This window comes from Penicillium nucicola (genome assembly GCF_028828085.1).
Source record: "Penicillium nucicola strain IBT 29836 chromosome Unknown utg000001l, whole genome shotgun sequence".
In the NCBI taxonomy this organism is placed as follows: Eukaryota; Fungi; Ascomycota; class Eurotiomycetes; order Eurotiales; family Aspergillaceae; genus Penicillium; species Penicillium nucicola.
Genome location: NW_026643125.1, coordinates 2,368,532 through 2,380,652, shown reverse-complemented (window position 1 = coordinate 2,380,652; position 12,121 = coordinate 2,368,532). Strand labels below are relative to the sequence as shown.

General features: G+C 51.2%; 7 protein-coding genes across 7 annotated transcripts; 4 read left to right on the top strand and 3 right to left on the bottom strand.

The window, feature by feature from the left end:
* Positions 1–538: 538 nt before the first annotated feature.
* Positions 539–1,561, top strand: N7511_000892 (putative mitochondrial carrier protein; the record flags this gene model as incomplete). Its single annotated transcript, XM_057123317.1, has 1 exon — positions 539–1,561. One exon carries the CDS (start codon positions 539–541, stop codon positions 1,559–1,561), a length of 1,023 nt encoding a protein of 340 aa, XP_056989050.1.
* Positions 1,562–1,962: 401 nt separating this feature from the next.
* N7511_000891 (uncharacterized protein) lies at positions 1,963–3,211 on the top strand (the record flags this gene model as incomplete). Its single annotated transcript, XM_057123316.1, has 3 exons — positions 1,963–2,042; positions 2,122–2,379; positions 2,455–3,211. The coding sequence occupies 3 exons, from the start codon at positions 1,963–1,965 to the stop codon at positions 3,209–3,211; spliced, it is 1,095 nt and encodes a 364-aa protein (XP_056989049.1).
* Positions 3,212–3,770: 559 nt separating this feature from the next.
* N7511_000890 (thiamine diphosphokinase) lies at positions 3,771–4,942 on the bottom strand (the record flags this gene model as incomplete). Its single annotated transcript, XM_057123315.1, has 3 exons — positions 3,771–4,556; positions 4,691–4,770; positions 4,828–4,942. The coding sequence occupies 3 exons, from the start codon at positions 4,940–4,942 to the stop codon at positions 3,771–3,773; spliced, it is 981 nt and encodes a 326-aa protein (XP_056989048.1).
* A 195-nt stretch (positions 4,943–5,137) lies between these two features.
* N7511_000889 (coiled-coil-helix-coiled-coil-helix domain-containing protein) lies at positions 5,138–6,141 on the top strand (the record flags this gene model as incomplete). Its single annotated transcript, XM_057123314.1, has 3 exons — positions 5,138–5,344; positions 5,472–5,799; positions 5,859–6,141. The coding sequence occupies exons 1-3, from the start codon at positions 5,152–5,154 to the stop codon at positions 6,139–6,141; spliced, it is 804 nt and encodes a 267-aa protein (XP_056989047.1). The 5' UTR covers positions 5,138–5,151.
* A 742-nt stretch (positions 6,142–6,883) lies between these two features.
* N7511_000888 (uncharacterized protein) lies at positions 6,884–8,293 on the bottom strand (the record flags this gene model as incomplete). The annotated part of the gene is made up of 5 exons (XM_057123313.1): positions 6,884–7,472; positions 7,530–7,584; positions 7,642–7,998; positions 8,051–8,090; positions 8,150–8,293. 5 exons carry the CDS (start codon positions 8,291–8,293, stop codon positions 6,884–6,886), a joined length of 1,185 nt encoding a protein of 394 aa, XP_056989046.1.
* A 735-nt stretch (positions 8,294–9,028) lies between these two features.
* On the top strand, positions 9,029–10,136 carry N7511_000887 (uncharacterized protein; the record flags this gene model as incomplete). Its single annotated transcript, XM_057123312.1, has 3 exons — positions 9,029–9,059; positions 9,119–9,586; positions 9,748–10,136. 3 exons carry the CDS (start codon positions 9,029–9,031, stop codon positions 10,134–10,136), a joined length of 888 nt encoding a protein of 295 aa, XP_056989045.1.
* A 905-nt stretch (positions 10,137–11,041) lies between these two features.
* On the bottom strand, positions 11,042–12,045 carry N7511_000886 (uncharacterized protein; the record flags this gene model as incomplete). The annotated part of the gene is given in 4 exon segments (XM_057123311.1): positions 11,042–11,264; positions 11,339–11,505; positions 11,523–11,939; positions 11,998–12,045. The coding sequence occupies 4 exon segments, from the start codon at positions 12,043–12,045 to the stop codon at positions 11,042–11,044; spliced, it is 855 nt and encodes a 284-aa protein (XP_056989044.1).
* Positions 12,046–12,121: the final 76 nt, after the last annotated feature.

Sequence of the window (12,121 nt, the reverse complement as noted above, 5' to 3'; positions counted from 1 at the left end):
TTAACGCCAAGGACAATGACAACCCCGTGATTGGTGCCTCAGGAATCATATCGGGCTTGGCGGCGAGAGAAGCCGATCAGAATTTTGGCTGATCAACCAACTTGCAACCATAATAATCAACTCTCTCCTGATTCCTTGTCGCTCTTTTCTGTTACCCTTATCTCACAGGGGTGCTACCCTTCCAGTCGATCCCTCAGCACCCCCGATCTCCCTCCTGGTCCTGACCAACACCGCCCGGGGCTGCTGTTCGGCGTGATATTGCCATGAGCCTGACCTCGCGAGTGGCCGGTCTGTTCGTGACAACGCCACCTTCGGACACATCCGCGACACCTTCGAGTGACTCCCCGACTTCAAAATGGACACAACTCGGTTTGAATGAAGTAGGCCATGCAAAGGATAATGCTATGGCGCTGGTGGAAGAGGAGGAGCCTCGGCCACCATATTTACATGTATGATTGTTTCCCACGGCCTCATACTTGGCGCAAGGCTAACCTGATACTCCAATATAGGCCATGTTGGCTGGTGGCACCGGAGGAACATGCGGCGACATGTTGATGCACTCGTTAGATACCGTCAAGACACGACAACAAGGCGATCCGACTTTCCCCCCAAATACACATCGATGGGCCAGTCGTATGCAACCATCTACCGCCAAGAAGGATTTTGTCGTGGATTATATGGAGGTGTGACGCCGGCCCTCCTCGGCTCGTTCCCCGGTACTGTGATTTTCTTTGGTGTATACGAGTACACCAAGCGTCTCATGATCGACTCAGGGATCAATCCCAGTCTTGCATATCTATCGGGTGGCTTCGTGGCCGACTTGGCTGCGTCAGTCGTCTATGTACCGTCCGAGGTGCTGAAAACACGACTTCAGTTACAAGGTCGATTCAACAACCCGCATTTCAACTCGGGATATAACTACCGCAATATGAGAGATGGATTCCGTTCGATTGTCCGCCAGGAAGGGTTCTCAGCATTATTCCACGGATACAAGGCTACTATTTTCCGCGACCTGCCATTCTCCGCGCTTCAATTCGCTTTCTACGAGAAAGAACAGTCAATGGCTAAAGAATGGGTTGGAAAGCGGGACATTGGGTTAGGCTTGGAGATCGTGACAGCTGCCACTGCTGGTGGCATGGCTGGTGTCATCACCTGTCCGATGGACGTGGTCAAGACCCGCATTCAAACCCAAAAGAACGTTCCAGAGACTCCTCCCTGCTCTGGCACCAAACACCACGTTGAGCATGTTCCCAAAGAAAGCCCACGCCCACATGCACCTGCATCCTCACATTCCCATAACTCACGAGCACACTCGCGTCCCATTTCCACATCGGGAGCCTCCACATCAATTCCACCGCCCGGCACGCCGCGCCTCGATACGTCATCCGTCTTCACTGGGCTGAAGATGATCTACCGCACGGAAGGTCTTGCGGGGTGGTTCCGCGGCGTGGGCCCACGCGGTGTATGGACTAGCATTCAAAGCGGGACTATGCTGGTCATGTACCAGTACCTGCTCAAGCAACTCGAATCCCACCAGATCCTGGAAGAGCGAGGGATTTGAGACATTTCATCTGCATTTCCAGGACATATTTCTTTCTTTTTGGGGAATGGCGGCGTTTTGGTTTTACATGTTATGACCCCAGGTGCATTGGGCACCTTGTATACTGTGTACCTGATAGAATAGACTGGGCTTATAGTCCGTTGTACAATAAATTCTCATTCAACTCTCATTACTCTAAGTTAGAGTAAATAATGTTCACAATACGATCAAAGAAAAGGAAAGGCGCTGAACAAAGAGGACGCGCTAGCGTGTTTTGTTTTGATCGGCGGTAAACAACCTTGGAATTACCGATGCACCTCCCCTCCTTGCATCCTCTCTTCTCCCCCTCTAACTTCTTTATTTCCTTACTCCTATTTGATGCGCATTGGTCCGATATTATCCGCATTTTGATTCTTGCCATCATGTCATCCGCTCTTCCTTATCTAAAGTCGCTGAAGAAGGGCGATCTGGTGGAGTTCGCCGAGACAACCGACCTGAATGGGTGAGTTTATACCTGTCGCGCAATCGCGAACGTGGTCGCATGGGCCAATTTGACTGATTTCTGACTTGTCGGGGTATAGCGCAAATGGTCTCAACAAGCTGGACCTTGCCACTGCGCTTGACAACCACCTGCAAGAGAATGCCTCCATCTTCGGCGGCGTCAAGTCGCTATCTGAATACTACTCGCGCTTGGCCTCGCCGCCTCGCCGGGGATCGCCTGTGAAGCGCGAATCTAAAGTCCAGACTCCTGGTCCTACGAAGACTCCTTCGCGCCGCGCATCTTCCAAAAAAGAAGTCAAGGAAGTCAAGGAAGCCAAAGAACAAAAGGAAGATACTAGGTAAGCGGCACACCGTCTTTCCATGCATAGCATACCCCCCAAACTATTCGTCGCGCATACTCATATATGTATTAGTGAGGACGGTGAAGATGTGGTCGCAACCCCAAGTCTGCGCCAGCGCTCACGCCGGGTGTCGCGCGCGGCGCCCATCACGGAGCCCATTGCGGCGTCCCTTACGGATTTGCAGAACGCCCTACCTTTGCCTCCTTCCCCTGCCGTCGTGACAGATGTCATTGACCGCCAGACCAACCGGGTTCGGGAGGGAATTGAAGATGCATGGACCTCAATGGGCGTATTAGATCGGTGCCACGCTGTTCGCGAGTCTTTGAGCAGCCTCAAGGCTATTGAGATCATAGTCCTGCTTCTCGAAGGAGGAAGTGTTGTAAAGGAACTTGTTCCCATCCGCTATCTTACCACGACTCCTCCTGTGCAGGCCGCGCAGATCCCCGCCATGTCAATCAGAGCTCCTGACCTCTTTGTGTTGCTCACTGGGGCTTTCTGGGCGCCTTTCTCTCTGTGGCTCGTCTCCTGCCTTGTCTTGCCTCTGATGGCCGCATACTTCATCAACTTGAGCTGGCAGGCGTCTACCTCTGCGCGCAAAACCCGCTCTAGTCCCAATCTTGCTCAATTCGACCCATTGACATTCAATATTGCCAAGGCGCTGCTGGTACACATCGTTTTCGGGAACGACTTCAAGTTCTGGGGAGTTTTCAGCACTTTCGCTCTTCGAAAGATTTCAGCTTCTGTTCCTGGCGGAACCTTCGGTCTGTACACTGGCACTGCCGTTGGCGTCATTGGATCTCTGTACGAGGCTATTCTGCGTCGTTCATAAATACCATGCTTGTACGATGCGGAGCTGCACAGTGACTTCCACTCGTATTGCAAATTGAGACTGAAATGCGATCCAGTAATACTGGGCTGATTGAATACGCTTTAGCATATTGACATTTACCTCTTCTCCTTTCTCTTGACGCTTTCCCCGCCAATCCAGTATTCTTCTGGATTGCTCTCCCCGTTGGTTTGATATCCCCTGCTTGAGGGGCTATCGCATCCCTCTTGCCGCTATGTATGCTTTGGACTGTTTGCGTTATTGTTCTTAAGGCTTGTCTTGTGTTTTATTTTATGGGCCCAAGTTTAGTTCTCGGGTATGGATGATGCGATATGCGATACTGGGATTTTTCTTTTGGGCAACCTCGCTGTCTCTCTTTCTTGGTGTCTGTTTCTAGCCAGAGGATGGCGCCTTCGGTGTTGTCTGGTTGTGGATTTTGATTACTTTCTCGGCGTTTCCTCTATTCCCTTCTTTTAATGGCCCATTTGTGTTTCAAGTCTTTCACATTGGGTATCAGAGTGTAGTATAAGTAAATCCAGTACGGTCATCTCATCATTCACGCTCATGATGATCGCTTCAGCCTCATCGCCAACTCCACAGTAAATAACACTGGAACCGACGTCTCGATTTCCACTTTATCCGCGCGAATATGGTTGCTCGTGGATATCTGTCCGCCAATCTCCGTATGCCATTTCTCGACATCCCACTCAAAGCCTTTAGTCGTAATAGAAGCAGGCGCCGAAAGCGGAATAATCCCAATATTCTCCTCAAAGAAGTATTCCGGCTCATGCTCTTCGCCGCGCTTCCGCTTCTTCGGCGATTCAGCCATGATATCCGCCCTTCTCGTCGCAGGCGTGTGGATTAAATTCATCCCAGTCTGAATAATGAATGTAATACTTTCCTCCGAAACAAGATAAAGGTTTCCACCGGCCGCAGGCCTAGCACTTGAGCCTGTGGATATGGATTTACTCTCGTTCTCGCGGATCGTGCGTTGCGTCTGGGTCATCATGTATAGGTGGTGAACTTGGGAGAAAGCCTGGTCAACGCGGCCGCCGAGACCGCCCAGGATTACAATCTCCAGGGGTGAGTCGTTTAATGGAATGGGGGGCGGTGGGTAGGGATCTTTATCTTCGCTTGAGCTGCCGTTTGCTTTGACTGTCGCTGGGCCGTTTGTTCGGCGGGGAGAGGCAATGATCTCTGCTGCGTGTGCGTTGAGATATTTGAGACATTTGGTGAAGTCGGTTGAGTATTGGTCTGGGTCTTCCATGACTGATACTCCGAGTTTCTCGTAATGTTCTCGCACTGATGGTCGGATAGAATCCAGGTCGCCGATGATGGCGTTTGGGGGCTGTTTCTCGGGTTAGATGATATCTTGGCTGTATGGTACAGTTGCTGCTGTTTCCATTGGGATATTTCTTCCCCGTGCAAGCTTCCAATTTAGAGTTGCTGCATGGTAGATTTCGTAGTATAGATATGTCTCACATCGGTAGATTCTTTCCCGTTCAGTTTCATCATGTCATATAGTCGATTGGCGCCTCCATCGGCACAGATGATATAAGATGCTGAGCTAGTGTTAGTGTATATTCGTCTGAGATGATTGATTGTGTTATGTTACGCACCATATTGGCTTAATACTCCGAATGCGTTCTCATTGATAGGCTGATTGAGGACGAGAAGAGCGTACGGAGACGGACTCCCTCCTACACGAAAGAAGCGACTAGGATCCCACTCCATTGAAATCGAAGTATCAGATTGCATCTCAAAGACAAGGAAGGTGTTCGTGTGAGAGTCCGACGTGACGATATAATTATCAGCCGGTGGAACGTGACTGGCTGACCGAGCACGATCCTCAGGCCGAAATCCACATCCAACTTCTCCCGCGCCTCGACTTCCCCGAATCCCCTCAACACCTTTTTGGGAGACTCTCTCGATCCACATACACGATGTTCCGTCCCGCTGCTCGAGCGCTCGCCCGCGCGCCTGCTGTCGCATCCCGTACCCCGGCGACCAGCCGATTCATAAGCACCGGTCCGACCAAGTCGAGAAGCTGGAAGAATACCGTCGTCCGGCTGGGCTTGGCCGGTGGTGCTATCTACTACTATAACACGAGCAGTGTCTTCTCCGAGGAGCCGAAGTGTATGTATCGCCGATTGGGTTGCCCTTGTCTCTCAATGAGGGTTACAAACCGCGACAATTCTGCCAACGCCAATGGTAAATCTCCGGATGACCAATCGTCGCTGACTATTCTATCATCGCGCTCTAGTCTCTCTCCTCTCTCCCAAAAAGCAGAATGGCGATAATGCCACCTCCCAGACCCTCGATTCCATCAACCCTAAGATCCGTCAAGAACGCGCCGCCGCGCAAGCTTCCGAGCCCGCCGCTTTGGCAGGTGGTGTGAACCCCCAAGAGCTTGAGGAAGAGGCTGGCCAGGAGGCAGCATTCAACCCCGAGACTGGCGAAATCAACTGGGACTGCCCGTGCCTCGGTGGCATGGCCCACGGGCCTTGCGGAGAGGACTTCAAGGCTGCGTTCAGCTGTTTCGTCTTCTCCGAGGAGGAGCCCAAGGGCATTGACTGCATTGACAAGTTCAAGTATGTGAAAGAGGTACTTTCGGGGAGATGTGCAATTACTAATGGTCTTTGTCTTTCAGGGCTATGCAAGATTGCTTCCGCCAATACCCCGAGGTCTATGGCGCCGAACTCGAAGACGACGACGAGCCCCAGAGCGATGCTCCTGCCTCCTCCGAACAACCCCCCGCCGCTGCCGATGTTGAAGCCACCCCTCAAACCGACGAGAAGGAGACCCACGCCAATGAGATCGACACCCAGGCAAAGGCCATGCCCGCTGCTGAGGTCGATACCCTCGTTCCCAAGGCTGCGTTCGATGCCGAGGAAAAGAATGCCGAGGCCAAGAACGAGTCCAGCAAAGCTTAGAGCTGAACTCTCCTTGACACCCTGCATGTTCTTTGACACCACTCTTCCCCCCCAGGCAATCTACTGTCTCTCTTCTGTAATGCACCTCAAGGGACATGGATTGGAGTTATGTATTATATAGACCCCTCTGCCATCTCTCCATATCCCGTTTTGATCCATTGATGCATTCATCCCTATCATCCTTGAGCATATCCATTCCCCGATCTGCGCCCCCAACTGTTCCTGATATTTCCACTCTGTCACTGTGTAACTATGTGTACTGGTACGCTCCACGCTGTTTTTGTTGGCACAAACAAAAGAACGAGGGGAAATAGAATAGATTTGTTGCATTTTTACTCTACTCCATATCTTGTCTTGCACATCACCTTCAGAGAAGCAGTGGTTTCCACTCTATACAAAAAGATCAAGGGTCACAGCCATTTCGACAGATCAAAATATTGCTGTTTACAACATGTCCCTGTCGACATCGTATAGGATCCCAGTTCCTGGTGTGCCTCCCACGGGCCGTAAAAGCTTAACCGACCCAGAAAGAGCAAAGCCCTGAATTCCCAAAGCAGCCTCTGATCCCTGTTCAAACACATCCCCAACAACCGTTTCGACAGATAAAGCATTACTATATACAACATTTGATCCCACGGAACAGACATCCAGTGCTAGCAGCTTGCACATGCCCATTCATCAGCAATATAAAACAAATCCAAACAAACGCCTCCCCAAGAGCCCCAAACCAGGAATCCACCCATCATAGACCCTCACCCTTAGCAACACCATGAACCCCCTCACTCTCAAGCGTATACTCCGTGGTAACCCGAATAGCCATATCCCGCAGCCCAGCCTGACCAACCGACCCCGCCGGCGACACAACCCTCTCACCGTCAAGGATACACTCCTGACTCCCATCCCGACTCTCCTTGGCCGTATTCAAAACCGCGTCCATCTCGAAGGTGCCGCTCTTCCTCGGCCGTGACGTCACGAAAGTCTTCGTCTTCCCGGACGCCTTCGACCCAAACGCATTATAGCCATCGCTGTTGTAGTACGGGGCCTTGGTGTTCTTGCGGTTGGTCGAGCCTAGCCAGCGCGTGTTGCGGAAGAGCGGTTTGATGCCTGGCAGGGAGGCGACGATGGCTGCGACGAAGCATTCGCGGTCGGCCCAGCCGAGCGCGGTGGGGAGGTTGGTTATTGAGGTCAGGGAGTAGTAAGCGCGGAGGATGGTGCAGATCATTATGAAGAGGCCCGAGGAGAACATTATTACTAGGATTAGTTTGCGTTGGAGGGGGACTTGGAGTTTGGCGAGGATTGGGATTGGGATTAGAATTATGCACATGTCTGATCTGGGGGTTTTGGTTAGGGCTTTTTTTGTGGTTGATGTTGATGTGGAGGGAACTTACATCACGTTGAAAACGGCGATCACAATGTATAGGGGGCTTCGGAGGGTGCAGTTGTCTGTGTTTGCTGTTAGTCTTGGGGGTGTTTCTTTTTATGTAGAGGATTGAGAACTACCTCCGGGGTAGGGCTGGATTTGCCAGTTCCGTTCAACCGGCGTGCAGATACAGATATGCGTCAACAGACATCCAAGCCAGGTGATTATGCAGAATCCTGATGCGGCTGTGACGAGGTGACGGTGCCAGGTTCCTTGTCTGCCATATGTGAGTGGTGAACAGAGACCGTCGTGGAGATTGACATACGTGAGCTTCCAGTAGAGACACAGAAGAACCCCTTTCAGACACCAGATGTAGCAAACATACCATATCCAGTTCATGAATGCTAGCTTGGACCCGAGGATCATGTTGTGGATTTTGCTATCGGGGACTAACAGGGCTGTTTTGTCGTTTAGGCCGATGTTGTTGCCGAATACTCCTGTTTGAATGTCAATCGGGGGAAACAGCATTATGCTTTTCTCTGTTCATACCTAATAGGTAAATGATGACGGTCTGCATAGTCCAGAAGATCTGTTGGAATGGAGTCAGGACGAGATCAGTATCACGACTAGGATTGACATTGGACGTACCATTCCAGCGACTGCAAAAGCATCATCAAGTCGAAGTCCACGGATGCCTCCCATGTCTAACCTGGCGTATAGCCGAATAGCCAGAAAGACCATTCCGATGCCATATTCAGTAAAAGTCTCGACGGTCAAGGCATCGGCCGACATGGTGGCGTTTAAACCAGCAACTATATGAATTGACAAAGGAAGATTCGTTTGACAGAGCCAACACACCAAGAATGAATGAAAAGAGGAAAGAAAGAATAATATTAGTATCAATTAGGGCGCCACAGTCAGCGGGATCGCCGCAATCGATATATCAAATCGGGCAACAGGTCTTGATCACACAGCGTTCGCTCCGATCTTCTTTATGGATACAAAGTAGTCGTTCAGGAGATACGTCCCGTGTGAAGGATCGAGTTTGTATCCATCGTTCCTGGCCCGGGGAACTGGTTACTAGAGACAAGGCTCCATTGAAGGAGTTGAGCAAGGTACCTTTTTTGGGCAACGAAAAAAACGGCCCCTCATGTTTTACTAGTGATTTATTGGCCAACCTAGAATATCTTACTACTTACTAGTGTGCATAAGGGCCTGTCAAGAGTGCAGCATGTGGTACGAGTCTAATTTCTGCAGGATTTGACAATTCGTGCCGGGGATGGAACTTCCAAGGCGTGGGTCTTTGCAAGAAACAATAGGCCTGTTTCAGACGGAAATTGGCTGGTTGATCATCTGTCAGGCGCGAGGACAGACAATCTTGTGGAGACTCTGCAGGTCAATAGCCACTAACAGCTTCCAGGGCAGTGTACGACGAAGAGTCCATACATTGATATTTGGACCACGCGGTTCTCAGCCGTCTTCCACTGCTAAGAAACCAGCACAGACACATCTATTACGTTGATGAAAATGGCCAAAGTTGCTTTGATTACCGGAGGAGGTAGGCTCATTCTTCAGAAACGAGTCTATGAGTCCGAAGACTAACAACTGATCATATAGCGAGTGGAATGGGCTTAGCAGTAACAAAAGCCCTATCCGCCCGCAGTGACTGGCACATTCACATTCTAGACATCAACGAAGAGCGTGGAACCCAGACCACAAAGGAAGTGCCGAGAACAACCTTCCACCGCGCAAATGTGACCCAATACAGCGATCTTGCAGCAGCGTTTCAAGCCGCCTTCTTAGAGAGTGGTAGTCTGGACTTTGTATTCGCCAACGCCGGGGTCATCGAGCGAAACAATTTCTACGCCACTCACTCAGAGACTGGCAAGGATGTCTCCCCGCCACCAGAGCCAGACCTGCTCTCAATCGATGCTGATTTGAAGGGTGTCGTTCTGACCTCTTACCTGGCTCAGCACTATTTCCGCCATTCGCCCCATGCCGGCAAGGGTACGAGTTTGGTGATGACCGCTAGTTGTGGTGGTCTATATCCATCGTTTTATTCGCCATTGTATTCTGCGGCCAAATGTGAGTCTCTCTTGTTCCCTGTTCCTGGTTATCTCACGCTGTCATACGATGGTATTGTCGAGGTGATCTCTCCATTCTCATAGCATCATATCACATCAAAGATAATATATCGCCCATCCTAGAGACTTCAGTATCAGACTAACACCCCCGGTCTCTTCTAGTCGGCGTCATCGGTTTCATGCGCTCTATCTCCCAGCACTTCGCAGTAGGTGGGACCCGAGTCAACGCCATCTGCCCGGGAATTGTCCGAACCAACCTCGTCGACTCGAATGGCTGGGATAGCTTCCCACCGGAGCGGTTCATCGAAGTGGAAATGATCGCCCGTGTCGTCCTCCAGCTCGTGGACGGCGGCGAACCCGCGGGCCAGGGGTTGACTGATTCTTGGGGCTCGCATCTGCCCCTTTCTAGGCTGTATGGAGTGGCAGTGGAGATATCGGATGGCGGATTGTACTTCCGTGATCAACACTCTTTCTGTGATGACGGGATGCGGGCAGTCATGGCGGCCACAGATGTCGAGAACCAGGTGGGCGCTATTTTGAATGCTGATTAGATGGGCTTTGCTTGCGGGATTTGTTCGGGGTTGACATGGCCAACTAACACAGTAGTTCAACGGACTAACGTGGATTTCATCAAACTTTGTGAATCCTTCCACCGGTGTCCTTCTAGATTAGGGGCTTGGCAATGATCTGTTTCGCACTGGTGGCATGATAGTCTCCTATTAACGTTTTGCTTGACTCCATAGCGGTACCCAAATATCAACACAGTAAGACACCGGAAGGAGTTCCGGTCAATCTTTTCAGACTTGACTTTTCTTCACAGGATTCAGAGTCCAATTCCAATCAAAATTTAGCCCCCAATATGCCGCTGAGTAAATTTAGGCTATGATCCACCCCCAAGCCCGAGGCGTTTACCCGAGCTGACACCGGCATGGAAATCCTTGCAGGCCTTGCAGGATAACCGGTAGGATTTACATGGAATGCAAAGATACAATACGCACAATCACATATCGCATGGATCAAGTGGCCCAAACGCAACGCAATGTTCAACCCAGGGATCGATCGCATGCGTTCTACAGGATTCGTGGCATGCGGGCCGTACGGGACGAGCGCCCCTCCCTTGTGGAGCAAAGCTTGGACATGGGCAGTCCACAATAGACAAATAGAAGACCCTTCAAGGTAGGTGAAACAGGTGGAGACCGAGACAGCGGCAAGAAAGACACTCTCGAATATGATATGACATGACATGGCAGATGAGAGCTCACATTTATGAACGTTAGACCCACACGGGCTAGAAGTCTATTGCTGCAGGACAAAATACACTGTACAGTACTGCAGGATTGTTGAGCACAGTCCGACCATTTGATTGACCATCACCAGTGGAGCCTGTTGTACTTTTGCCGGTTAGCGTGAGTTAGGGCAACGGTAGGCTCGGGCCAGATATCGCTCTTCCCCGGTCTTATGGGATCGCCTCTGACAGGTTGGAGTCCTCGCCGTGCATCATGCGGAACAAAGGCTCCCACACTGTTGTAGCCCGCCGGGTGATATGGCCATTTCCAGGCTCGGGCATTGGACAGTAGATCAGTTTCTCGGCTGAGCATTCTAATAGCTGGCCGGTCATGCCGGTGGCATCTTCCAAGAAGGTTTCATAGGCGTCGAGAATGGTCTGCACAGGGGTGAGACTGGAGCGTTACATGTCAGTGCTCTTCACTTTCTACTTTGTGTGTGTGTGTGCGTGCATACGCACAGAACTTACCATTCCGGCGTGACGGCTGCTATCATCTCTGGCGGGACAATTGGTGTGTTCACAATCCCCGGCATGACACAGTTAATCAGAATGTTTTCTTTCTGCTTCAGCAAAGGTGCGACACCGCGGATGAAATGGTTGACTGAAGCCTTGGTGCCGCAGTATACGGGATAGGCCTCGTGAGGGAAAACACCGCCAATGCTCCCTGTGACAACAATGCGACCCCCGGCTGCGGGTTATGGCGCATGAAGTGGATGGCCAATTGTGTCCCGTACACCACGCCCTTGTAGTTGATATCCACAACCGAGAGGTCGGGGGGTGCTGGGATGTCGTCGACGCCCTTCTTCTTGGAGTCGTAAATATAGACGGAGGAGGTGTCGACAATGCCGGCGTTGGCGCATACCGCATCAATGTGCCCCCAGAGCTGATACACGGTGCGAAACACCTCTGCCAGCTGTGCATAGTTTGAGACATCTGCGGGATAGAAGCGGGCTCTTTCTTGTGGGAGATCCTTGAGGAGGGCCTCGCCGGCCTTTCGGCGTCTGCCCACACAGGCGACTCTCCATCCTTTTGCGCAGAGGTCCTTGACAAGGTCAATTCCCATGCCAGACTGTGGTGCTCTGTGGGTTAGTGGTGACTCGCGGACTGTGCATGTTCATTGTACTAACAGTGGCGCCGGTGACGATTGCAACGCGGGTTTCTATGTGTGAGCCCATTTCAGAGGATTGATACTGTAGGGCTTGATAGTGGACTGAATCTGAAACTATAAGAGCATCTGGCAAAGCTCAACTA